The 27817-nt window shown below is 37.8% G+C and overlaps 1 protein-coding gene across 1 annotated transcript in view; it reads right to left on the reverse strand.

Moving 5' to 3' along the window:
* Positions 1 to 27817, reverse strand: part of LOC148946403 (uncharacterized) — a 327531-nt gene that overhangs the window by 229674 nt on the left and 70040 nt on the right. Inside the window, exon 2 of the mRNA XM_089097688.1 lies at positions 3253 to 3390. Coding sequence (XP_088953814.1) covers positions 3253 to 3307 — 55 coding nt within the window. The 5' untranslated portion in view covers positions 3308 to 3390. The remainder of the gene's footprint in view (positions 1 to 3252; positions 3391 to 27817) is intronic.

A 27817-nucleotide genomic window follows, 5' to 3' on the forward strand; every position in this document is an offset into this window, starting at 1 on the left:
TGGAGCCGCACTTTGCCGACCACTGATCTAATGGTCTTCATGGGCACATTCCCATTTGGCGGTGTAGTTCGTTCTCGAGTAACTTATCATCCAGTTCATGTGCAATAGTTAAATATAATTGGAAACAGGTAACTAAAATCAAATTAATATTGTTCTTGTATGAAGTTAAGTAACGATCATATAACTTGAAAGGATTAGTATGAGATTAAAATGGGAAGCTACTCCTCCCCGCTATGCAAATTGTGAGGCTTTTTGGTCTAAAATCATGATCCCAAATTTTATAGTATACTTACCTGTTTTAGAAAATTAATTATTGAATTATATCAATCGTGAATAATTTTTAAAACGCGTCTAAAAAAGACTTAGGTTAAAACAGTAAAGGCGGGGGCGGTTTCATCTCTCCTCATTTTTGAGCGCTCTCTGTGCATTTCAACTTATACTGTCTCTTTATTTTTATACAGGAAAAAGTTCTTTTCTTCTAAAGGTTACCAAGCTATTCTTATTCCTCAATTTTTTGTATAATTGTTCCGCAAATCATTTTCATATGATTTTTTCATTCAAAATCAGAAAAACCGCAATTTTGAACAAAAACGGGGATTTTTTTTAGGCAGTCAATTAATAGTCCTGGGGTTGTGGCTAGTGGTACAGTTGACAGAATACATGCCTATAGGCAATTACTTACCTATCAGGAGTTCATCAATTCACTTTCGTTGCAACATATGGCAAAAAAAAAACAATTCTGGATGCGATGCCCAAAGTAAATGGGGCTCATAGAAGCTAGATGGCTCACCTGACCTTCTTTAGAGATGTCTAATCAATGAGTTAAAAAAAAAAAGAAGAAATATGTAATACACTTAGGCTTTGTGCCAGATGCAGTGGCGCCATTGTCTTACCTGTTCAATTTAAGGAGTTAGGAAACGGTTTTTGGACGTTCAAAGACCACAACGGCTATATGTGACGGTTGGTGAAAGTCGAAATAATAACTAAAAAAATCAAAAGAACCAGATTGATTTCCTACCAGTTAAAAAAGGAAAAAGACAAAAACAAATATTTCCGCAAGGACCTCCACCAGGCCACTATCAGAGACTTTTTGAGCACTGAGGACGGCTTGGCGAGGTCCTTGCCAAAATACCGGTTCTAGTCTTTTCCCTTTTTTTAACTGGCAGAAAATCAACCTGGTTCTCTTGGTTTCTGATTTTTTTTTTTTTTCGATTTTCATACAACGTTTTATCCACAGGAGGAAATAGGGCTTGAAGATTGGCAAGACTCTTAACTTTGACCTTATTTAGGGTATTGCTCAATATGGAGAGATCCCTAAATAAGCTGTTTTCGGTCCCTCAGTCCCTTAACTTAGGTAGAAATAGCCTTTCTTTTTCGGGGTGTGTATTTCCCTGCTTTAGAGTATTGAACTTCTTTAATAGTATTCAAATTTTCTAATACCATTAACTGACGTTAGTTTGTTTTTTTTTCCCCAATTCTGGCACCAAATGGTGTTAACGAATGACACAACAGCTTTAAAATATTTTTCTTTTTTGTTATTCTAATTCACTCTGTTGAAACTACCGGCTATTTCAAATTACCTTGTACTTCATTACATTTGGTTTGGTTATCGTTTAGCCTGCTAAACTAAGAAATGTTTAACGGAAACATATCCTGCTCAGGGATTGAAAGTAATCTTAGAGTAATTTGGAAAAAAACTAAATTCTTGAGTGCAGATACAAAAATCTGTTGATTTTTGTATTATCCTCATCAGGTTAGCCTACTTGGAAAGCCGACTGGAATTGCAGTGGGGGTGACCGAGATTTCTCGGTTAAAATTTAACAAAATAAAATAACCCTAAACAAAATGAGGGATGTACAACACTACTCCCCTCACCATCCATGAAGTTCAAGTAGTCACTTAAGATTTATCAAAATATTTACTTAATTTATGTCAAATAGTCTATTAGTAATTCGGGAGGGGTGTTAGTTGCACTCCCATCACTTTTGACTATTAAAAAGGGCACTAGCCATTTCAATTTCCAATCAAATGATTCCTTTTCAAAGTTTCTACCACAACTCCTTCGTTACGAAGTGCCATGGTCTAAAAAAAAAAAAAAAAAAAAAAAAAAAAAAAAAAAAGATAATACATTGTGCCAACATCGTTCTTTACTCACCACCCGTGAAGTTAAAAAAAAAATTTTAATTTTCAACTTTTCAACGAAAATATCAAATTGTTTTCTTTTCAATAAAGAAGAAGTAACCATTCAAATATCGAGGGTTGGGAGGTGAGGGGGTTGCATTCCCTCTTCCATTCAGGGTAATACTTGCTTCTTTTGTATTTTACCATCTCTATTTTTTTTTTAATAACTTCATATTTGGAACTATGCATTTCGTTTTTATATTTAAAAAAAATACTTACTTTTTAATAATTTTTTAAAAAGTAACACATTGTTTTATTATTTTCATCTAAGTCATGCCCGAAGGGTATGCCTGGTTTGACTGCCCCCCCCCTCTCTCTGAAAAAAAAATTTACGGGCAATGTACTAGGTCTTTGCTCACAAAATAATATGTATTTGAAACTCTCGCCACATCCGAATGGAATGGAGTCCCTCCGGATTAGCACATAGGTATATTCCTTATTCCAGAACACTGCATTTAATACTCAAAAGTAAAAAATTAAAGTGTATATCAAGTCTTGCTTGCTTTAGCCAGACTCACCAAAAGCCATGATGGATCCATGGGGCTGGTGGGCTTCCCCAGGCTTAAAGGCCGAAAATCAGCTTATCTAGGAATCTTTTCACATTGAGCAATACCCTAAATAAGGTCAATCTTAAGAGTCTAGCAAATTTTCTATTTTCCGTTCTTTTTTTTTAATAAACTTGTCAATTTTGTCAATTATTGGCCCCCTTGTTACATCGCCCCACCCCAAGATTTGGTTCTAGACCTGCCCTTGGGCAAAGTCTCTATTTTTTAAATGCCCCTACAAGTTATAAGAGGAAAGACATTAGTTTTTTTTTCTAAAGCTAAAATCATGAAGTATATTGAGAAGTAAATGAGTAAAAAATTATGTGTTGAACCATTCAATCAGTTGAGCTTAGTTTAGTACAATAGGTAACACATTTTGAATTAAAATAGCTGCGGTTATTTAAAGATAGTTTTTCCACCCTATTTTTGAATCTAATTAATTTTCATAAATAGCCTGCTCTAAACAATTTGTGTTTAGCTAGTGAAGCCCTCAAGCATATATGAAAAGAAAATAAATTTGAGCTACCTGCGACAAGTAGGATTCTAGCGCTTCTTGCTTTTCCTTGAATTGCAGCCTTCATAAGAGGAGTAAGACCAAGATTATTCCTGGTATCGAGCTGGATACCCTTCGTCAGTGTTAGTACGTTTACAATCTCAGAGTAACCTGAATAAAATAAGATAAAGAAAACGGATAGCAAAAACACAATCTCAAAACCTAAAAGAGTAATGCCCGTGCCACATTATAGTTAGACTTATCGATAAAATCAAAATTACGAACGACTATAGCGTCAATTACGTTCGCCGTTCGTAATTTCTCGAGTTGAACATTGTTCAACTTTCAAACATAAAATTCTTGACTGACCAATCAGAGTCAAGGCTTATGGCATAATTTTGAAACTAGAAAAGATGGAAACTTAGAACAGCGGTTTTTCTATCTGGGAGAAGAATCTGGCAAAAGTTAAGAAGACTTAGCATTATTAGAGAATAGTTGGACACAAATTACTGTTGGAGCAAGCTCTCAAAACTAATTTATTGCAATTTTAATTTTTTGCTTTTTAAATACAAGTGTGACGCTAGAATCAAGAAAATTGCCATGTCATTCATGATATTTGGCTTTCTTTGTCAATAGATGTGACTATGATGTGGCACGGGCATAATATAGGTGTTACTTCAATAAAAGGGAGGACGCAAGTCGGCCCACTCTGAGTGACGCCATCGTCTTTTTCTTCAATTTTATTCCGTTATTTATTAATTGCAGTATGTTGCATAAAAATTGTAAGTATATCCCGTTCAGTCCTTAGCGAATCGGACCTTAGCTTGGATTGGTGAATATGACATTGAAGCTTGAGAAGTGGCTTACGATTCTAGCCAGGGACAAAAACAAGTTTAGATAAGATTTTATGAATCCAAAAACAATGCAAGAAAAGAAACAAGACGTCCAACATCAGCCATGTTGTATGCCTGCAAACTCTTTACCTGCTGGCGTAGTTCTCGCTTGTGTTTCATGTAGTTCTCATAGTTTTCACGAAGTGTTTTCGCTTGTCCTTGAGTCGGACCCTGCATTCTTAGAGAAGAAGTAGAGGTTTAGAGTCTTTCTCAGAATGGGCTATCTTCCACTAAACTTTCATTTTTAAATTTGGATTTTCATTTTTGCTTTCGAGTGGAAAGCTCCGTTTAAGCAGGCAGCAGTTCCAACTTAGCTAGACAAAAATCTAGAAGTTCTTAAGATATGCTACAATTCCTTGACCCCATTACCAAATTATGTTCTTAGAATAGTAAATAGATAATTTTGAGATTCAAAAAATTACCATTCAACCACAAATTTTGAACTCTCATTTACTGTTATAGGCCATACCAGTTTGTGATTTTGATCTAATTTACTATTTCATGATCACTTTTGGGACTGAAGCAATAAAATGGTGTCGCATTTACTTTCTGAGTTTTAACATTTCTCTCATTACTAATACACTTTTAGCATCTTGCTTTTCTTAGCTGTGCTTTTAGAAATTCGGCCCACGGGAGGAGTAGAAATTTTGAAATCAAGAAGGATAACTTTTTTTAAGCTCATCAGTCATCCTTGAAGAGCTGATAAAGCGGCTAGTCGTGATTTCTTGTAAAGCAAAGGAACCGTTCATTAATTCAAACTTTATTCAAAATTTAAATCAAACTTTAGCGTAAGGAGCAAGGTGTTGGGGAGGTGGCAATCCCCTTCATATATATAATAATTTCAGTTCGTTTTAAGTTAATGTTGCTCTTTACTTTCAGTTGAAAAAACTTGTTTTTTTATTTAATTTCGGATGGTTTTTTAAATAATACTAGGAAACCTGGCCCCACCTCCACGTAGAAATTCCCTCCCCATGGAAATATTCCCTAGACGATTCAATCCCGCTGAACACTTACTTCTGGCAATTACCCTTAACAACTCCACGCGTAAAATTGAAACGGAAAAGAGAAAGCAAGACATATAAAAAGAATTGTATTTAGGAATTCTGGCAAATTCCCCCAGTGTATAATTTCCCCTGACAAGTTCATCCCCTGGAAACTTGCCTCCCCATGGAAAATTCCTCCATGAAAAAAAAAACCAGCAGAAAGTTCGCCCCCGTCAATACGAAAATATATACATACTTCCCAATAACAAATACTATGCGTAAATAATTTGAAAATTTTATTTCAAAAATAAATTTTTGAAGTTTATTGGCTCTGTTGGGGGGGGGGGGGTTGTTAAATTCAGAGGCATAGTTATTGATCCTGTCAATTATGATGAACAAAATGGCTATCTCAAAATTTTGATCGGACGATTTTTGGAAAAAGGGGCGGGGAGGGGGCCTAGATGCCATCCAATCTTTTCGGTCGCTTAAAAAGGGCACTAGAACTTTTAATTTACGATCAAATGACCCCTTTCACAAAATTCTAGGACTAATGGATCGATGAGATCACCCCTGAGAAAAAAAAGGCAAAAAACAGAAAATTCCGCATTGTCTCACATAGAAGCTTGAAACCTCTACAGTAGGGTTTTATGATATGTTGAATCTGATGGTATGATTTTCATTAAAATTCTATGAGTGTTAGGGTGTTTCTCCCTTTTTTCGAAAATCAAGCAAGTTTTAGATAAGATAAGATAGATAAGATAAGATATTTATTTCTAGAAATTGGTATCACAAGCCCTGAAGGGCCGAATTCGAATTTCGAAGTCCATAAAAAACAAACAAGCAAAAAAATTATAACAAAAGCACAACAACTTAAAGATTGTCAACCAATGAAAAAAAAATTAAAATAAATAAATAATCAAATATCGGAATGCTGTATGATTCCTTTGTCACTTGTATTAAAAACTTCAAAATGACAACTAGTTCATCAGATAAAAAATGATAAAACTGAAAAAAATAAATAATATACACATTAACTAATATTTAAAAACAACATAAAAAGGGGATAGGGAACAAAAAAAAAGAGAGTATAGAGGAAACCGAGCTGTTTCTTTTATTATATAAGGGAAAAGACAAAATTTATGTTCACATTAACAACTATTTATTAAATCAGTAAAAAAAGGGATAAAAGATTTTTTATAACGCAAGGTAGTACAAAGACTGGGAGATAAGGTGGGGATAGGCTGGGACACAGTTCGTGGAGGACGATTTCTATCAGGTACATGGTATTCAGGGAAAAGGTTCGCAGAATGGGGGTTCAAAAGTGCCAACTTACCAAAACGGAGGCACAAATTAATTCTTTGTCTCTCAAGGGTCTCTAGGTTTGAAATATTTAACAAATACAAATACGGTATCTTGCCCTCTTTAAAAATAATTCTTAGAGCTCTCTTTTGGACATTTTCAATTTTTCGGTGTTGCTTCATTAGAGAGGCCAGGGTGCCACACAGGACAAGCGTACTCTAATATGGGACGCACAAAAGAAATGTATACTTGCAGTAAATGTGATTTGGGACAACTAAATTTATTTAAAAGTTAAAGGGGGGGAAGTTAGGAGTTTGTTTGTCGTAGGTTATTATTTATATGGGCATCCCCTTTCAAATTAGAAGAAATTGTAATACCAAAGTGTTTAAGAGATGTGACAGAGGTTTCAGGAGATATAGGAGCAAGAGAAAGGGGAGGGGATTTAAGGAAACTTACTGAGACTATTGCGGATTTAGAGGGGTTAACAGTCATGTCAAGGGAAGAGACCTCACAGGCAATATCTTGGAGTATGCCCATTGGGTTGCTAAAGATGTTTTTATGACATATCTCTAAAACTGTCAAGTCATCGACAAATTTCCATCTATTGTCATAAAGGGTTGAAAGGCTATTAATCATAAGGGAAAAAAGGAGAGGGCCTATAATAGTCCCCTGAGGAATGCCATTAAATATGGGGAGATGATCTGAGAAATAATTTAGATATTTTACTGCTTGAGATCTATTAGAAAGAAAAGAGGCAACGAGCTTAACAAGGAAAGTTTCAATGTGAAATTCATTTATAAGTTTATCTATGAGTAAATTGTGGTTAATCAAAACGAAAGCTTTTTGAAGATTAATAGAAATCAGATTAAGCCAAGTGTTTTTCAAGTAATTTACCCATGGTATAAACAAGATGGATCAGGTAATGAGAGGTTGACGTGGATTTGAGATTACCAAACTGTCTAAGATCAATGAGGGGGAGGACTTTCATCTCAAGCCAGTCTGCGAGAAAACTTTCATACAATTTTGAAAAAATCGAGGTGAGGATAATAGGATAAATGCCATCAAACCTATGCTTCCAATTTTTCTTTTTGATTGGGGTAATAAAACCTTGTTTCCAATATTGTCGGAAATGTCCAGAGTTGGCAATCTCATTAAACAGAATGGCACTGGTTTTTGAGAGGTATTCACAGAATGCTTTAATCAGAGGAACAGGAATATCTAAACGGCAAATGCTTGATCGTTTTACTTTTTCAATTTTTTTTAAAACATCAAGTGGAGAAATATGTGGGAGTGAAAAAGGATCAGGAAAATCTGGAAATGCGTAAGCTAGTGGTGGGAGACTCTGGACAATAGAAGCCACAAACTTATTGAGGTTATTAGCTGTGGTCTTTGGAGGTTCATTTATATTAAAATTTAGTTATTCTTGACTCTTGCTGGTAAGTTTTTTAATTTCAGAGTACCAGTTCTTTCGTTTATCATGGCGCAAGTATTTAATTTTATTTTTATAATAGGCTCGGGCAGCTTTTGTAATTTGACTTTTTAATTCCTTTCTTAACTTATTTGCTTCAGCTAAATTACCCCTCTTAAATGAGCTTATTTTCGTGCGGATTAATATTTTTATGTGATTATTTATGGAAGGTTTATCACTGGAGCACTATCTGATTTTTTTTCCGGGAAACATAATGAATAGGAATCAATTACTTTCTTATGAAAAATCAAAATTTTGTCATCAAGGTTTAGAATTAAAAGGTCTGACCAACTTTCATTGGTCAGCCATGATCCAAAAGAAAAAAGTCCTGCGTCACTGAGGGGACGGCAAACCCCAATGGAGGTAGTAAAGGACTGTTCAATGGCTGAGGAGGGAGACAAAAGAAGACAATAGCGGTAACTGCCTCCTAGTGGTGGCAGTGCTTGCGGGGAGTTGTAATACTTACTCATGTTTGAACAAATAACATCCAGAGAGGTGTTACCTTTTGTTGTAGATATTTTAACCAGTTGTTTAATATTAAGTTGTTTAAGGTGCAGATAGAGTCTATCCTCAGGTTATTCGCATCGCCAAGTAAGCAAATACCAGCGTTCGGATACTTTGATAACACAAAGTCAGCACTTATAAGAAATTGTTGTATAAATTTGCGTTTCTGGTAAATACTTTGGTTAGGGGAATGATTAAAAAACGGCGGTTAGAATTATATAGAACGGACACGGGAGTAGTTTTTGTCGAAGGCTCAGCCACAGGATTTAATCAGAATCTGATAAGTTGGGGATTAGGATGAGAGTAGGCTAGAGGTTGTCTTGGACAAAAAATAGAAAACCACACCCTTTTTTCCCAAGATGGTGGTCAGGCGGGCGAAGCCTTATAAACTGAGTATAATTGCTGATTTTTAGGAAATCTGGGTTCTGGAACTGAACCTCTGTCACAGCAATAATATTAATTTTATGAATCTCAGAGATACCCTCGAGTTCTGTAATTTTGTCAAAATTCAGGATCTCAGCATTGTTAAGTAGGAAATTTGGAAATTTAAACCGATTTGGGTATTGGGATTTTTTTTCAATTCAGGATCGAGTTATTTGGGGTTGAAGTTTATGAGAAGGGTGCTGTGGGTAAGGGTGTGGTTTTGAGGCATTATTAAAAGACGGGACTGGACCGGGCTTGAGAGAAAAGGAGGACAGCGAACAAATTATGGGAATATTATTAAGTTGGGATGGAACTACGGTGGAATTCGTCATACTATTTGAAGTTTTAGAAATTTTGCATGGATGTGTTACCTGTGGATCATTCTGCCTGCTTACTCTTAAACCAGAGTCATACTGGTAGGGTAGCCAGGGGGGATAAAGTGCAAGGGAAGGAAGAAAGGTTCCCTGGTGATCTGGGAATAAGTCAAATTGGGAGTGATCTTTATATGGGGGTTGGGGGGGGAGGCAAGATGATGCTGAGGGAGGGAAGTAAGGTGGGGGGTGTCTAAGAGGGGAGGATTTGTGTTTGTTTCGGCAAATAACGGGTGGAGTCCAGAACCGGTCGGTAACTTCTTGGACGCACGGAGAAGAACGGAGTCGAAAGGAAGGGGACTTTTGGGAGGAAAATGAGTAAGGGGGGTTTGGGGATGGTCCGAATTGAGCAAAGTGATTGTGGGGGTTGGACTGACTGGGCAGGCGTAAGTACATGGGGCGGAGGATTGTTTCGAGGGATGGGTTCCTGAGGTATACTGCACTGTATCGGGTATACAGGGGAATAAGACTGAAGGTCGAATGGAACACGAACTAGGGGAGGGGGGGGGGTCGTGAATACTTTCGGCGTCGCCCTAAAAAACGTTGGTTTTGTGGCCCAGTTTTGTGGAACCTACTACGACTCTTAATGGGCAATTTGATATGATGTTTTGCACAGCCAAAGCATCTTCCACTTGAAAAGTGTTTGCAGATATCAACATGGGGGTATTTGCACAGATTATTCATACAACGGCTAAAAACATGAAACTTACAAATGTGTAGATATTTACAATTACTAGACATACATCTACTGTCTAAAAATCTAAAACACACATTCGGTTGATTACACTTAAGATCACTGAACTGATTTTTTTGAATACATGATTGAACTGGGTGAGAATTTCCACTTGTAAGTTGGACATCATTGTCAATTATTAAAGGTCTGTCATTACCACTGGATTTCAAGAATAAATTATCTTCAATTAAAACAAGGTCAGAAGGATTAGTTTGCGTAACCTTTTTAATCCCTTGAAAAAATTCTGACGAAGTTAGTTCACTAGCACTTGCTTGATTATATATAGTGACGTTTTCATGTTCAAAGGGTTTTAAAGTTTTTACGCCACTGGAAAAATTTGAATAATGCATATTTGGATTGGGAGTATCAGCTGAAGGAGACAAACCGGGCAATATCAAGGATTCAATTGCATGGAGAGCATAAACAATTACTAACTGAAAACCGACTTTTAAAATTTTGATTCTATTGTCCTGGAAAAGATCACTTTTCTTGTGTTCATAAAGATCCTAAAAACTTTCATAAAGAAATTCAAGATTAGTAATCCGTTTCCTGAGATTGACGATTTCCGCGTTTTTTTTTAGGCAATCTTCACAGGTATGGGGCTCGAAGACACTAGCCGTTTCTGCAATGCTTGCCGATTCACCTTTACTGGAACCATAGATTTGGGGGGAAATTTGGGAATGATGGGCTGTGGTTATTTTTGCAGAATCAATCGATCCATCAGAACTATTGTTGACATTACTCGAAACACAAAGTATACTAGGGGAATTTGTAATACCATTTCGATCGATCACTTCAAGCTGATTTTCGTTGGAGATAGATGAATATTCTTCATCCGAAATAACGGGGGATTTTACAGCCTCGATTGGTTGAACCTCTTCTGGTTGATTATAGATGGTATTAATCACGTCGTTTTCAACCATCGACGCTCGGCCTTGAACGCATAACCAATTAGGGTTTTTAAGGCGATTACTTTTTGTTATGCCAGCACAAGCAGGGTGCAACCAAGAATTGCAATTAAAACATTGGAAAGACCCAGTTCCACATTTTTTGTAGCATTCATTACAAGGATGGGACATTCTTGGCTAAGGAATAAAAACGAGACGGACCTTGAATTGGAAGCAATATCTTCAACTAAAACCTGGTCGCCTAAGCTAGGATTAGCACTGGATTGGTACTTCCTAGAGAAAAGTTCACAAGGCTGATCTCGCGTCTTCACTTAAAAATCAAAAGCGTCATTTAATTCAAAACAAGGCGTCTTGACAGGTCAAGCTTCTCAGGCTCGTAGCCTTTAACGGGTAAGACTTAACTTAATGCAACTTATATATTTGAAATCCGCATAATAAGCTTTCGTTTTTTAGAGTTTCGGTTAGTATTGAGCCGGGTCGCTCCTTACTTACAGTTTGTTACCATGGACTATTTTATTGTAAAAATTTTAAGAGATTAGGAACTGCATTGTTGCAGTGTACACTGCGAAAAAAAAACAACAGCTGGATAATGATTCAAGGTCGTAGGGGGTTTTAAACCCTCACCCCCCCCCCCGAAATGTTTTTCTGACTCGTAAAAACGTAACAAAAATGGACATAAACAAACTTTGTATGCATTTTTTGAGGTTTTTTGTGTAACCCCTCCCTCCCCCCCCCCCAGAAAAAAAACATTTTTGAGTAAAACCTCCTCCGAAAAAAAATCCTGGGTACGGCCTTGTAATGATCATACCCAAAAAATAGCTAAGTCCTTTTTTGCTGCAAAAACCAGACCAAATGCCTGATCCACTGTAAAAAAAACCAGAGGCACAAACTGGGTCCTTTGACCGTCGGCCATTTTTTATTTCTTCCTCTCCGTCAACATTTTAGTACAAAGTGTTGAACCTTATTGGAAGAAGAATCACGCAAACATTTCGAATTTGTATTAGAAAGAAAGCCATTTCACAAGTTGTTAGAGCCAGAACCAAGCAATATTTTGCAATCTGTAGGATTGAGGAACCAATGAGGCCCACTGGTCCTTCCAACCCCCCACCCCGGATCTCCCACTGTCAGCTTATTCACAGAAAAATAGCTATGATTCCTCTTTTCGAACCTTAAAGATGCACAGATTTTCAGTTAGCATGAGGCGAGAAATAAAGTGAGCCTATGGCTTATTTATCTCAACTCCCACCTCCCCACCAAACAGTACGAACTTTCCAGACAAAAGGTAGGCATGAGGCACTAAATTTGAACTGAAAACATACAAGGATTCTCAAACCCTTGACTATTAGAGCTACAAAGTATTAGTAGTTCTAGCTATCCCTCCCGCATCCCCGCTAATTTTTATCAAACAGTTCGTGGTAACGAACTGTAAGTAAGGAGCGACCCGGCTGAATAGAAACCGAAACTCTAAAAAACGGAGTTTTTTGGAGTTTCGAAAAAAGGGGGAAACAACCCTTAAAAGTCATAGAAATTTAATGAAAATCACACCATCAGATTCAGAGTATTTGCCTTTGCCTTATTTTCAAAAAAAAGAAACAACCCCTAAATGTCATAGAACTTTAATGAAAATCACACCATCAGATCCAGCGTATCAGAGAACCCTACTATAGAAGTTTCAAGATCCTATGTACAAAAATGTGAAATTTTGTATTTTTTGCCAGAAAAAAGATCACAGATGCGTGTTTATTGGGTTCTGGTGATTTCCCCCGAGAAAATTCCCCCCTCCCTCGAGACTTCCCCCCGTAGGAGATTCCCACCGGAAATATCTACCCGTAGGAGATTCCCCCCCCCCGGTGATTCTCCCTAGGAGATGCCCCCCCGCTGAAATTCCCCCCCTCTCGGAAATAATCACCACCATAGACTACCCTTGCCTCAGACTTATTTGCATCGGATATCGCCCATGGCTTGAAAATTGTTGCAAAATTCTTCTCTTTCTCAGCGGCCTAAAATATAAGAGCGAGTGGAGTTCACTTTTTAATTGCCAAATAAATAGTTGGTTATACGCGGTAATACATACACGGTTAAAACGCTAGACTTTAAAACTAATATTTCTTGCAATAGGCCGCTGGTACTCCGGCGTCTCGACGTTCATGTAGTTTCCCATCAGTCGTAGAATTCTGGCATTTAAATCCACATACACGAAAAAAATGAACTGACCCAGTATGGCACAGCTGGGGAGCCTAAATAGCTTTCGAATGGCATAATCCGAGGTAGTTAACTGTTATGACATATCAATTATGGGATTTAATTAAGAAGATTAAGAGATTAAATTAAGAAATTTCAATTTCAGTCTCAAAGTCTCAGGGACCTTGTGGAGGATCAGAATCTCCTAGGAGGGTCGGATTCTCCTACGGGGGGGGGGGAATCTTCTACGGGGGAAATTTCCAGGGGGAATCTCCTACGGGGGGAAATTTCCGGGGAGGGGATTTTCTCGGGGGGAAATCTTATAGACCCGTGTTTATTTGTTTGTTTTTGTTTATCCCAGGGGTGATCGCATCGATCCGGTAGTCCTAAAATATCGTGAGAGGGCTCATTCGAATGGAAATTAAAAGCTCTAGTGCCCTTTTTAAGTGACCCAAATATTGAGGGCAACTTGGTCCCCTCCCACGCTCATTTTTCTCCCGAAGTCACCCAATCAAAATTTTGAGACAGCCATTTGTTCAGCATAGTCGAAAATTTAATAAATATGTCTTTGAGGATAACTTAATGCCCCACATTTCCCGGGAGAAGGGCTGCAAGTTATGAACTTTGACCATTGTTTACATATAGTATTGGTTAAAAGGAAGCATACAGACAATTTCACGAGGGATTTTTTTCTGGTGGAGGAGGGTTGGAGGAGGGGATTACGGGGGAGGATCTTTCCATGGAGGATGTTTCCTTGGGCGAAGGGACATTTCTACGAAGGGGGCGCCGGATTTCCCAGCATTATTTAAAAAACGATCAGAAATTTAAAAAAAACAAGTTTTTTCAACTGAAAATGAGGAGCAACATTAAAACCTTAAACAAACAGAAATTATTACGTATATGAGGGGGTTCGCCTTCTAGTCAATACCTCCCTCTTTACGCTAAAGTTTTTTAGTACTTTCAAAAGAGCTATCTATTCTAATTAGCCGGCCTTTGTGATTCAGGGGTTTGTGATTCGAACAAAACTCGAACTTTAGCGTAAAGAGTGAGGTATTGACTAGGGGGCGAACTCCCTAACAAGGCCGCATCCAGGGAGGGGAGTTAGGGGGTTTGACCCTCTCCACCGAAATGTTTGTCTGATTCGTACAACAAAAATGGACATAAACAAATTTTGTATGCGTTTTTTGAGGTTTTTTCGTGTAAATCCCCCCCCCACAAAAAAAAATTGATTAAAGCCCCCTCCGTAAAATAAATCCTTGGTACGGTCTTGCTCCCTAATATACGTAATAAAAACGTACGAATATAGAAGTTCGTTACGTAAGTTAATTCGTAAGTTACGTAAGAAGAAAATTTCGAGAAAGCCATTTAGCCAAAAAACAGTAAAATTTATATGTAATTTCATTTTAATTATTTATGTACAGTGAGCCCGAATCAAAGCTGCATTAATTCAAAAACGTTCAGAAATTAAATAGACAAAAACAAATTTGTTTTAACTGAAAGTAAGGAGCGACATTAAAACTTAAAACGAACAGGAATTGTTCCGTATATAAAAGGGGCGGTCCCCTAATCAACCCCTCGCTCTTTAAGCTAAAGTTTGACTCTGTCTCACAACTTTATTCTTTAACACAATAAAAAAAATCAGCGTAAAGAGCGAGCGTTGAGGAGGGGGCCGCCAACGATATTTCTACGATATTTCAACGGTATTTCTAGGCCAACGACACTGGGTCAATGAGACATCTCAATGTTAATTCTAGAAGGCGTAGGCCTCTCCACTTCTCCAACTTTGCAGGAAAATACTCAGGTTTGATCTAATCTTCCAAGGCGATTAATTTGAGACACGAAGACAGAAGAGGGGGTTTTCAGAGGCATATGCCATTTCTGAACACCACCTATCCTCCACTCTAAAATGTCCGGGTGCCGATGAAATTTAGTAGGCAGTTATTTTATGCAGCCTTTAATCAAGAAATTATTACCTGTATATTCTTGGTGCTGGCCTTACTTCTATCAGGGAAACATATTTGTATGCCAGAATCATAAAGCATATTTTTCTTCAGGGCTGCATACTTACTCTAAGTGATTTACCTTTGATTTGATTTTGAAACCCTTGGGGTAGGGCTGACTTATTTTCCTGTGAGGTAGCGAAACAATAATGCAATACAACAAAGTAGATATCAAAATTATTAGTAAAGTGTATATGCAGCCATCACTCGATGGTGGAGACAGAATCCAACTGTCTTTCCGTCAAATATACAAGAAACAAATAATAGGTGTTTTGTTTTGAGGCAATGTAGTTTAGCCTTAACTTACTTGTGCAGGCTGCGTTTTTTTTTTAGAAAAAATCATACCTTGGTTATACCTTTCGTGGCAATACAAAATTGTTTAAATATGAATTACACAATAGTTTTCAATCAGTATGGTTGGATAACCAAAATAGACCAGTTGTAACCCCAACATACCCAAAAATATTAACCTCTTGGATTTTTATTGCTGACTTTTACCAGATAAGTAGGTTTGGTACATTTTCTTTAGACCAGGATCATGCAAGGACTTCCAATATTCATGACTGAAGAACCAAAATATACCCATGGTCCCTCCAGCAAACTTCAAGTTTCTAAGACAAATTGACGAATTGTTTGGAATAGAATCATGCAAAGATTTTCGATCCATTAAGGAGAATTAAAGTGGGCTAGTGATCCTCAGATGCGCCCGGTACCCGGACAGCAAGTCTCAACCGAAAAGTACGAACTGTATACCTTTTTATAATCAGAATCATTCAAAGATTTCCACCCTGCGTGATTGGAGTTAAAAAATTGACGTTTTGGCCCACATCACCACCTAATGCAATTCACTCACAGAGCCACCTTCAACGGAAAGCTAGGTAGTATTTTTTCTAAATTGGCTTGAAATTTAGAAGCCAGTACTCTTGGCTAATGTGATAGAACAATAATGATATATAGAAACGTACCTTCTTCTTCTTTTGCCCTAGATGGCTTCAGTATAATTGAAAATAACGAGTCAAGAACCTTGGAGCAAGGGTACAGACATGAAAGATTTTTAGAAACTTAAACCAGCTCTAAGCTTTACCTTCCTTAATGCCCCACAGTTCCCGGGAGAAGGGCTGCAAGTTATGAACTTTGCCCATTGTTTACATATAGTATTGCTTAATAGCAAGCATACATACGTTTCCACGAGGGATTTTTTTTCTGGTGGAGGAGGGTTGGAGGGCGGGATTACGGAGGAGGATCTTTCCATGGAGGATGTTTCCTTTGGGGAAGGTACATTTCTACGAAGGAGGCGCCGGATTTCCCAACATTATTTAAAAACGTTAAGGTGATGTGAGCCTTCCACATATAAGTATCCAGATTTGCTTGAAATCTGGGTTGATAGTTTAAGTCAAGCATATTTCAACCAAATAAGTTTTAGACTGTTGGCTTATGTTAGTCCAGCCATTAGCAGGCTTAAAACTTTGAAAATTTTGCAATTTGGTACCTGTGTAACAGATTTCAAGCAAATCTAAGCCGTTTCTACTTTTCTGTTATACTACCCGGCAAGCTAAGCTACCCGGAGACTCCTGAGCCTTTTCAAAGAAAAAAAGGAGCTACACTAAACCATAGGCGAGCAGAAATAAAGTCAAATAGTTTTCCCAGCGTAAAACTACCATAAATCACCATCAATAAATAAGTCAAACCCAAAACAAGCAGAAATTACAGTAAATAACCAAATCAAGCTCAAAGTACATAGAAACTACCACAAATAGGATCAGGGTTAACGTCCCCCACCCTTTCTAAAAGCCAGAGCATAAATTGCATTTTACTGAAAACAATCCTTTTTTTAGCGGCGTTTGTATTTCTCAGAATATCAAAAATGAAGATAAAAATTGCCATCATAACCAAGAATACTGAAAGATACAAATGAATCTGGATTATCAGTTTAATTCATAAACTGATATTCACTCCTGGAAGTCTTAATAGTTTTGGATTTATTAGCGTTGAAAAAAGAGAAAACATTTTAAATGTGTTTTATTTTGTCTATTCTGAGACATTGCTGACACGCTCTTTAGATAGGTTGCATGCACATAGTTAGTTTTTATTTACTCCAACATCCTCCTGCACAATCACTAAAAGTTAATACCCCATTACCATTAGCCTTAGAAATAGTAATACTTGTAGCAGCAGCAGCAGTAGTTGCACTATTACTACTAGTAGTAGTAAATTGCATATAGTACATTTTTATTGACTCAATATCACCCTCCACATACCCTGGAACTTAATACCTTAAGCTATTCCTGAGACATTGCTGAAATACCCCTTTGACAGCCTGCATGTACATAGCGTCTTCCAATTTAATTCAACATCCCAATCAAAATTCCCTAAAAATTCCTCCTTAATACCCTTAGCCATAGTAGTAGTAATAATAGTAGTATGTATATAGTATATTTTGTTTGTTTCAATATCCCCCTCAACACGCACTGAAAGTTTCAACTTAACAGTTTAAGCTCTTTCTGGGATAGAGTTATTCCACCTTTTAGATAACCTGTATCAACATAGTCTGTTTTAAATTTGTTGAACGATTATGTGAAAGTTTCACCTTACTACTCTTAGCTCTGATAGTATCAGTAGTAATTCGTATTAGCAGTAGCAGCTATAGTAGTAGTTGTAGGAGCATGTAGTAGTAGTAGTAAGAGTAGACTACTTCTAGTGATGGCAGTAGCAGTAGTAGTAGTAGTAAGTAGTAGTAGTAGTAGTAGTAGTAGTAGTAATAGTAGTAGTAGTAGTAGTAGTAGTTGTAGTAGTAGTAGTAGTAGTAGCAGTAGCAGTAGCAGTAGCAGTAGCAGTAGCAGCAGTAGTAGTATTAGCAGTAGCAGTAGTAATACTTTCTCCTCCTCTCTCATAACACACCTTATAATCTTGGTTCAAAGATGTTCGTCAAAGTAAAAATTAATTAGGCTTCCAAATATTCTTAATCAAGTTGTATTTTTTTTGGGGGGGAGGGCAGTATTTCAAAGATATTATTCCGGCGTACTACATGGTTTGACCACCGCTCATTACTTTTATGTAAGAACATGTTCTGAAAATTGTTTTAGAATCAAGTAAATTTTTTGTGAGGCCCTTTCTAGCCCATTTCGATAGCCCCTAGCCAATAGCACCTAGCCTATACTCCATAGCCCTTTTCTAGCCCTTTCGATAGATCAAGTTGTTTTTGTGTTTGTTTTTTCGATTTGTGCCGTATATTATTTGTTCTTAATATACTCAGAAATTTAATTTTTTACCACATAAGTTATATTTTCTTTCTTTTTTTTGCTATTGGAGGTAGTGGAAAATTTAACCTTTAGATTAAAAATTTTCCTTTTATATTATTAATGCTTAACATAAACTTATCCAGACTCCTTAGTCGAACTAAATAAAAAAAAGTCTTTTTTCAACTGAAAATAAGGAGCAACGTTAAAATTTCAAACGAGCAGGAATTATTCTGTATATGATGGGGCGTAAAGAGCGAGGTATTGAGGAAGGAGCAGCCCCATCATTATGGAATAATGTATCTTTGTTTTAAGTTTTATTGTTACTCCTTACTTTTATTTGAAAAAGCTTGTCTTTTACTTAATTTCCTGAAAAAGTTTGTCTTTTATTTAATTTCCTAAAGTTTTTCAAATAATGTCGGGAAGTCTACTTTCCCGTCCGTGGAAAATTCTTCCCCATAAAAAGTTCCACCATGGAAAGTTCCTCCCTTGTAAAATATCACCCCGGAAACTTTCCCCGGACAATTCTATCACCACTGAAAATTCTCCCCGAAAAGGTTTTGCGGACAATTTCCACCTGGAAAATCCTCCTTAGCCTACTTTCATTTGAAAAAAGACTTATTTTTTGTTTAATTTTTGATCATTTTTCAAACCATACAGGAAGTCCCTCCTCTCCATGGAAAATTTTCCCTCCCACCCCAAGGAAAGTTTCCCTCACAGACAATTGCCCACGGAGAATTTCTGCCATGAAAAATTCTCCATGGATAATTTCTCCCATGGAAAATCCTCCCCACGGAAAAATCACAAAAGAAAATTCCATCCGCACTGAAAATTTTCCCCAGAACATCTCTACATATAAAAATGAGTTGCTTTTGCGACTCAACTTTGCTACTCAAATGCTTGATGCTTTTTAGGGATAATATTCAACTTAATGAATTTTGTGTATTCTGAAGCAATATAAAAAGCTAATTCCTTTGGTGTATCTATTGTTATCCAAATTTAGTTTTTTAGAGTTTTGATATCTATTGGATCCAGTCACTCCTTACTTGTAGTTACCAAATGTTGTTTGAAGCACAAATAAAAACACAAAATAAAAAGTTTTTTCAGTAACCAGAGAAAAATCCATGTGTTTAACGAAACGGATTTTGCATTACTGCTACTGATTAACATTCTGAATAATTAATTAGAACTAAATGACAATAAAAATAGTAAATACATCTCTGAAAATCTAGATTCACTGAGAAATAAAGAAGTAAAAAAGAGTCTGAAACTTTTTGAAGTTCCATCATCTCCCTATTAAAATGCAAGAAATTCAAATGAATTCCTTCCTTTAGCTCGGGTCTTGTCTGACACTCAATGTAGTCTATATGGCAGTCTCAAAACTTTTCCCTTCGTAAGTTTGATGATTATAATCTATGTAAATTGAATTCAAGTAAAACTTGCTGCAATAAAACGACTTTTTATACAATAAACATGACTTTCGGGCAATTCTTCATTTAAAACTCTCTGCTCTTTCTCTTTGCCTTTATTATAGGAGAATGGGACACGCCTTCTTTTTTAATGAAAACTGAATAATTAATAAAACCATTTTTTTTAGTATCCTGGTGGGAATTTTTGGAATTTAAAATCAAGATCCACGGAGCTAATTCTAGGACATCAAAGGGTGTCTAAAACCAGTTTATGTTTTTATTTTACTTTTTTTTTAAACAGAGATCCTTTAAAAACAGTGAGATAGCCTATATAGAAGGAATTAAGGGTACATCCGGAAAGTAGGCTACGGGGTTTGAGCCCCACTCGATAGATTTTCCTTGCACATTAATCAATCGTAAAAATCATAGGCAGCGCAATAGCGCTGTCTAAGTAAAGAATGATGTTGGCAAAAGGTGTTTTTTTTTTGGGGGGGGGTTTAGACCAGGGCACTTTATATCGAAGGAGTTGTCGTAGAAACTCCGAAAAAGGCTCATTCGATTGGAAATTGGAATTGCTAGTGCCCTTTTTAATAGTTAAAAGTGATTAAAAGGCAATTAAAACCCCTTACACGCCCACCATTTCCCCAAACACATCCAATGAAAATTTTTGAGATAGCCATTTTGTTCAACGTAGTTGATTTCCAGATGGAAATTATGTTTTTGCGGAGGACAACCCCCCCCCCCCCAAAGCCCTCAGGACAAGGGTTGTAAGTTATACCCTGGGGGCATATAAAATTTTTATATAAAGCTTTGGTTGAGCTAACCCCCTTCTCACGCCCAGATTTTCCCCAAACACATCCAATCAACATTTTGAGACAGCCATTTGGTTCAACGTAGTTAAAAGTTCTGGAAATTATGTCTTTGAGGATGATAACCCCCACAATACCTCAGGGCAAGGGTTGTAAGTTATGCCCTAGGGGCATACAAGGTTCTTATAGAAGCGTTGTCGTAAAAACTTAAAAAAGGGTTCATTCGATTGGAAATTAAAACGGCTAGTGCTTTCTTTAAGAGTCGAAAGTGATTGGAAGGCAACTAACACCCCTTCCAAACCCACCATTTCCCCAAACACATCCAATCAAAATTTTGAGACAGCCATTTTGTTCCACGCAGTTGAAAAATCTGGAAATTACGTCTTTGAGCAGGACACTTCCCCCACAGTCTTCAGGACAAGGGTTATAAGCTATGCCCTGGGGGCATATAAGGTTTTTATATAATGTTGTTGTAGAAACATAATGTTGTTGTCCAAAATGATTGGAGGGCAACTAACCCCCTCTCATGCCCACCTTTTTCCCAAATACATCCAATGAAAATTTTTAGATGCCAGTTTGTTCAGCTTCGTTGAAAGTTTTGGAAATTAGGTCTTTGGGGATGACAACACCCCACAGCCCTCAGAGCAAGGGTTGTCAGTTATTCCCTGGGGGCATATACGGTTTTTTATAGAAAGCGATGTTGTAGAAACTTCAAAAGGGGCTCATTCAATTGGAAATTGAACGGGCTAGTACCCTTTTTAATAGTAGAAAGTGATTGAAGAGCAACTAGCCCCCCTCTCGTGCCCACTATTTCCCCAATCACATCAAATCAAAAGTTTTGAGATATCAATTTTGTTCAACGTAGTTGAAAGTTCTGGAAATTAAGTCTTTGAAGATGATAACCCCCTCAGGACCCTCAGGGAAGGCGTTGTAAGTTATGCCCTAGGGGGCATATGAGGTTTTTATAGAAAGTTTTGTCGTAGAAATTTCAAAAAGGGTTCATTTGATTGGAAATTGAAAGGGCTAGTGCCCTTTTTAACAGTCGAAAGTGAATTGAGAGTAACTAACCTCCTTGTCCCATCCACCATTTCCCCAAACCCATTCAATCCAAGTTTTCAGATAGCCATTTTGTTCAACGTAGTTGAAAGTTCAGGAAATTAGGTCTTTGAGGATGACACTCCCCCAAGAGCCCTCAGGACTAAGGTTGTAAGTTATGCCCTGAGGGCATACAAGGTTTTTATCGAAAGCTTTGTCGTAGAAACTTGAGAAAGCACTCATTCGATTTAGAATTCAAAGGGCTAGTGCCCTTTTTAATAGTCGAAAGAGATTGGAAGGCAACTAAACCCCCTCTCAGACCCAACTTTTCCCCGAACACATCCAATTAAAGTTTTGAGACACCCATTGTGTTCAACGTACTTGAACGTTCTGGAAATTAGGTCTTTGAAAATCACAACCCCCCACAGCCCTCAGGGCAAGGGTTGTAAATTATATCCTGGGGGTCATTATATAATGGGGGTTCTTATATAAAGCATTGTCGTAGAAACTACAAAAAGGGATCATTCGATTGGAAATTGAGATGGCTAGTCCCCTTTTTAATACCTGAAAATGATTGGAGCGCAACTAACCCCCTCTCACGCTCACCATTTCCCCAAACACATACAATCAAAATTTTGAGATAACCATTTTTTTCAACATAGTTGAAAGTTCTGAAATTTATGTATTTCAGCATGAACTCTGCCCCCCCCCAAACCTCAGGGCAAGGGTTGTAAGTTATGCCATAGGGGATTATAAGGTTTTTATAGAAAGCAATGCTGTAGAAACTTCAAAAAGGGCTCATTCGATTGAGAATTGAAAGGGCTAGTAACCTTTTTAATAGTCAAAAGTGAGTGAAGGGCAAAAAAGCCCCCTCTCACGCCCACCATTTTCCCAAGCACATCCAACCAAAATTTTGACATATCCATTATGTTCAACGTAGTTGAAAGTTCTGGAAATTAGGTTTTTGATGATGATAACCTCCTCAGAACCCTCATGGCAAGAGTTTTAAGTTATGACCTGGTTGCATATAAGGTATTTATAGAAAGTTTTGTCGTCGAAACGTAAAAAACGGCTCAACTGATTGAAAATTGAAAGGTCGAAATGGTCAAATTTTTTAATGGTCGAAACAGAATGGAGAGAAACTAACGCCCCTGTCACGCCCTTTTTAATAGTCGAAAGTGAATGGAGAGCAACTAAGCCCCCTGTCACGTCCACCATTTCCCCAAACCCATTCAATCAAATTTTCAGATAGCCATTTTGTTCAACGTAGTTGAAAGTTCTGAAAATTAGTTCATTGTGGATGAAACTCCCCCCAGAGCCCTCAGGGCTAAGGTTGTAAGTTATGCCCTGGGGGCATATAAGGTTCTTATTGAAAGCTTTGTCGTAGAAACTTGAAAAAGGGCTCATTCGATTGGAAATTTAAAGGGCTATTGCCCTTTATAGTAGTCAAAAGTTTTTGGAGGGCAACTAACCCCCCTATCACGCCCACCTTTTCTCCAAACATATCCAATCAAAATTTTGAGATATCCATTTTGTTCAACGTAGTTGATAATTCTGGAAATTAGGACTTTGAAGATGACACTCCCCCCGCCCATATCCCCCAGAGCATGGGTTATAAGTTATACCCTGGGGGCATTAAAGGTTCTTATACAAAACGTTATCGTAGAAACTTCAAAAACGTCTCATTCGCTTGGAAATTGAAATGGCTAGTGCCCTTTTTATCATAGGCAGCGCAATTGCGCTGCCTAAGTAAAGAACGATGTTGACACAATGTATTTTTTTCTTCCATACCAGGGCACTTCGTAACGAAGGAGCTGTCGTAGAAACTTCAAAAAGGCCTCACTCGATTGGAATTTAGAATGGCTAGTATCCTTTTTAATGGTCGAAAGTGATTGGAAGGCAGCTAACACCTCTTTCACGCCCACCAATTCCAAATAACACAACAAATCAAAATTTTGAGATAGCCATTTTGTTCAGCGTAGTGTATTTTCGGATAGAAATTATGTTTTTAAGCAGAACGCTCCCCCACAAACCGCAGGGCAAGGGTTTAAGTTATCCCTGGGTGCATATAAGATCGATGTTGGCAAAATGTATTATTATTCTTTTTTTTGCTTTAGACCAGGGCTCTTCGTATCGAAGAGGTTGTCGTAGAAACTTCGAAAAGGGCTCTTTCAATCGGAAATGTGAGTGGCTTGTGCCCTTTTTAATTGTCGAAAGTAATCAAGAGGCAACTAACAAGCCCTTCCACGCCCACTATTTCCCGAAACATATCCAATAAAAATTTTGGGATAAGCGTTTTGTTCAACGTAGTTGATTTCCAAATAGAAAGTATGTTTTTGAGGAGGACATTCCCCCACAGCCCTCAGGGCAATGGTTGTAAGTTATGCTCTGGAGGGATATAAGGTTTTTATAAAAATCGTTGTCGTAGAAACTTCAAAAATGGCTCATTCGATTGGAAACTCAAAGAGCTAGTGACCTTTTTAATAGTCGAAAGTGATTGGAGGGCAACTAACCCCCCTCTCACTTCTACCCATTCCCCAAACACATCCAATCAAAATTTTGAGGTAGCCATTTTGTTCAACGTAGTTGAAATTTCTGGAAATTAGGTCTTTGAAAATGACAACCACCCCCCGTCCCACAGCCCTCAGGGCAAGAATTTTAAGTTATGTCCAGGGAGCATATAAGGTTTTTATAGAAAGCCTTGTCGTAGAAACTTCAAAAAGGGCTCATTCGATTGGAAATTAAAATGGCTAGTACCCTTTTTAATAGTCGAAAGTGATAAGAAGGCAACTAACACTCCTTCCAGGCCCACCATTCCCCCACAAACATCCAATCAAAATTTTGAGATAGGCATTGTGTTCCACGCAGTTGAAAGTTCTGGAAATTATACCTTTGAGCAGGATACTCCCCCCATAGTCTTCAGAGCAAGGGTTATAAGTTATTCCCTGGGGGCACGTAAGGTTTTCATAGAAAGCGTTGTCGTAGAAACTTCAAAAAGGGCTCATTCGATTGGAAATTGAAATGGCTATTCCCTTTTTAATAGTCGAAAGTTATTGCAAGGAAACTAACACCCCTTCCACGCCCACCATTCCCCCAAACACATCCAATCAAAATTTTGAGATAGCCATTTTGTTCAGCATCGTTGATTCCCGAATAGAAATTATTTTTTTGAGGAGGACACTTCCCCACAACCCTCAGGGCAAGGGTTTTAAGTTATGCCGTGGGGGCATATGAGGTTTTTATAGAAAGCGTTTTCGTAGAAACTTCAAAAAAAGCTCATTCGATTGGAAATTCAAAGGGCTAGCGACCTTTTTAATAGTCGAAAGTGATTGGAAGGCAACTAAAACCCCTTCCATGCCCACCATTTCCCCAAACACATCCAATCAAAATTTTGAGATAGCCATTTTGTTCCAAGCAGTTTAAAGCTCCGGAAATTATAACTTTGAGCAGGACACTCTCCCCACAGTCTACAGGGCAAGGGTTATAAGTTATGCCCTAGGGGCATATAAGGTTTTTATTGAAATTTTTGTCGTAGGAACCTGAAAAAGGGCTCATTCGAATGGAAATTCAAAGGGCTAGTATCCTTTTTAATAGTCAAAAGTGATTTGAGGGCAACTAACCCCCCTCTCAAGCCCACTTTTTCCCCAAACACATCTAATCAGAATCTTCAGATAGCCATTTTAGTCAACGTACTTGAAATTTTTGGAATTAGGTCTTTCAGGATGACAACCCCTCCCCCCCCCCACAGCCCTCAGTGCAAGGGTTGTAAGTTATGCCTTGGGGGCATACAAGGTTTTTGTAGAAAGCGATGTTGTAGAAACTATAAAAACGGCTAATTCAACTGGAAATTGAAAGGGCTAGTGCCCTTTTAAATAGTAAAAGAGATTGAAGGGCAACTGACCCCCTCTCATGCCCACCATTTCCCCAAACACATCCAATCAAAATTTTGAGATATCCATTTTTTTCAACGTAGTGGAGAGTAATTAACCCCCCTCTCACGCCCACCATTTCCCCAGAAACATTCAATCATATTTTAGAGATAGCTATTTTGTTCAACGTAGTTGAAAGTTCTGGAAACTATGTATTTGAGGATGACAAACCCTTCAGACTCCCCAGGGCAAAGGTTGTAACTTATGCTCTGGGGGGCATTTAAGGTTTGTATAGATAGCCTTTTCCTAAAAACTTCCAAAGGGGCTAATTCAATTGGAACTTGAGAGAGCTAGTGCCCTTTTGAATAGTTGAAAGTGAGTAGAGGGTAACGAACCCCCCCTCACGCCCACCATTCCCCGAAACACATCCTATCAAAATTTTCAGATAGCCATTTTATTCAACGTTGTAGAAAGTTCTGGAAATTAGGTCTTTGAGGATGACAACCCCAGCCCTCAGGCCAAGTGTTGTAAGTTATGCCCTGGGGGCATATAAGGTTTTTATTGAAAGTGGTCTCATTTTTGCTCATTTTTGGTTTAATGGAGCTCTTTACTTTTCTTTGAAAAAATTATTTTGTGGAAAAAGTTTTTTTAATTAATTAGTAGAAAATGATTGGAGGGCAACTAACCCCTCTCACGCTCACCATTTCCACAAACACATACAATCAAAATTTTGAGATAGCCGTTTTGTTCAACGTAGTTGAAAGTTCTGGAAAATATGCATTTGAGCATGACAAACCACGCAGAGCCACCAGAGCAAAGGTTGTAAGTTATACCATGGGGGCAAATAAGGTTTTTATAGATAGCATTGTCTTACAAACTTCAAGAGGAGCTAATTCAATTGAAAATTGAGAGGGCTATTCCCCGCTTTAAAAGTTGATGAGGATTGGAGGGCAACTAACCCTCCTCTCACGCTCACCATCTCCCCAAACACATCAAATCAAAATTTTGATATAGTCATTTTGTTGAACGTAGTTGAAAGCTCTGGAAATTAGGTTTTTGAGGATGACAACCCCCCACAACTCTCAGGGCTAAGGTTGTAAGTTATGTCCTTGGGGCATATAATACTTTTTTATAGAAAACCTTGTCGTAAAAATTTCAGAAAGGGCGCATTATATTGGGACTTGAAAGGGTTATTGCTCTTTTTGATAGTCGAAAGTATTTGGAGGGAGAATCCCCCCACACCAATCATTTCCCCAAACATTTCCGATCAACATTTTGATATGGCCATTTTGTTCAACGTAGTTAAAAAGTGTGGAAATTATGCCTTTGGATGACAATCCTCCTTCCATAGCCATCAGGACAAGGGTCGTAAGTTATGCCCTTGGGGCATATAAAGTTTTTATAGAAATTTTTGCCGTAGAAGCTTCAAAGAGGGCTTATTTGATTCGACAATTGAGAATACTAGTGCCTTTTTTATTAGTAGAAAGTGATCAAAGGGCAAATTCCCCTCCCCCCCATGCCCATAATTTTCCTAAGCACTTCCAATCAAAATGTTGAGATAGCCGTTTTGTTCAGCGTATCGGAACGGTCTGCAGTTTTTGAGGATAACAAAACCCCCCGTCTTCAGAGTAAGGGTTTTAAGTTATGCCCTGGGGATATATAAGGTTTTTATACAGAGCTTGGTTATATAAATTTCGGAGGGGTCTCATTGGATTGAAAATCAGATGCTCTATTGTTCTTTTTAAGAGTCAAAGTGATCGGAGGACAGCTAACCCCCCCCCACACACACACACAAACAGTTGTATTATCCCGATATGCATCTAATAGAAATTTTGAGATAGCTATTCTTTTGAAATGGTCTAAATATCATATAACAAGGCCTTTGGGATTGAAACGTTGTAGAGAGTTCTGGAAATTAGGTCTTTGAGGATGACAACCCCAGCCCTCAGGCCAAGTGTTGTAAGTTATGCCCTGGGGGCATATAAGGTTTTTATTGAAAGTGGTCTCATTTTTGCTCATTTTTGGTTTAATGGAGTTCTTTACTTTTCTTTGAAAAACTTATTTTGTGGAAAAAGTTTTTTTAATTAATTAGTTGAAAATGATTGGAGGGCAACCAACCCTCTTCTCACGCTCACCATTTGCACAAATACATACAATCAAAATTTTGAGATAGCCGTTTTGTTCAACGCAGTTGAAAGTTCTGGAAAATATACATTTGAGCATGACAAACCACGCAGAGCCACCAGAGCAAAGGTTGTAAGTTATACCATGGGGGCAAATAAGGTTTTTATAGATAGCATTGTCTTACAAACTTCAAGAGGAGCTAATTCAATTGAAAATTGAGAGGGCTATTGCCCGCTTTAAAAGTTGATGAGGATTGGAGGGCAACTAACCCTCCTCTCACGCTCACCATTTCCCAAACACATCAAATCAAAATTTTGATATAGCCATTTTGTTGAACGTAGTTGAAAGCTTTG

Source organism: Artemia sp. Qi Xiang Cuo, chromosome 12 (genome assembly GCF_049724085.1).
Source record: "Artemia sp. Qi Xiang Cuo chromosome 12, ASM4972408v1, whole genome shotgun sequence".
Lineage (NCBI taxonomy): Eukaryota > Metazoa > Arthropoda > Branchiopoda > Anostraca > Artemiidae > Artemia > Artemia sp. Qi Xiang Cuo.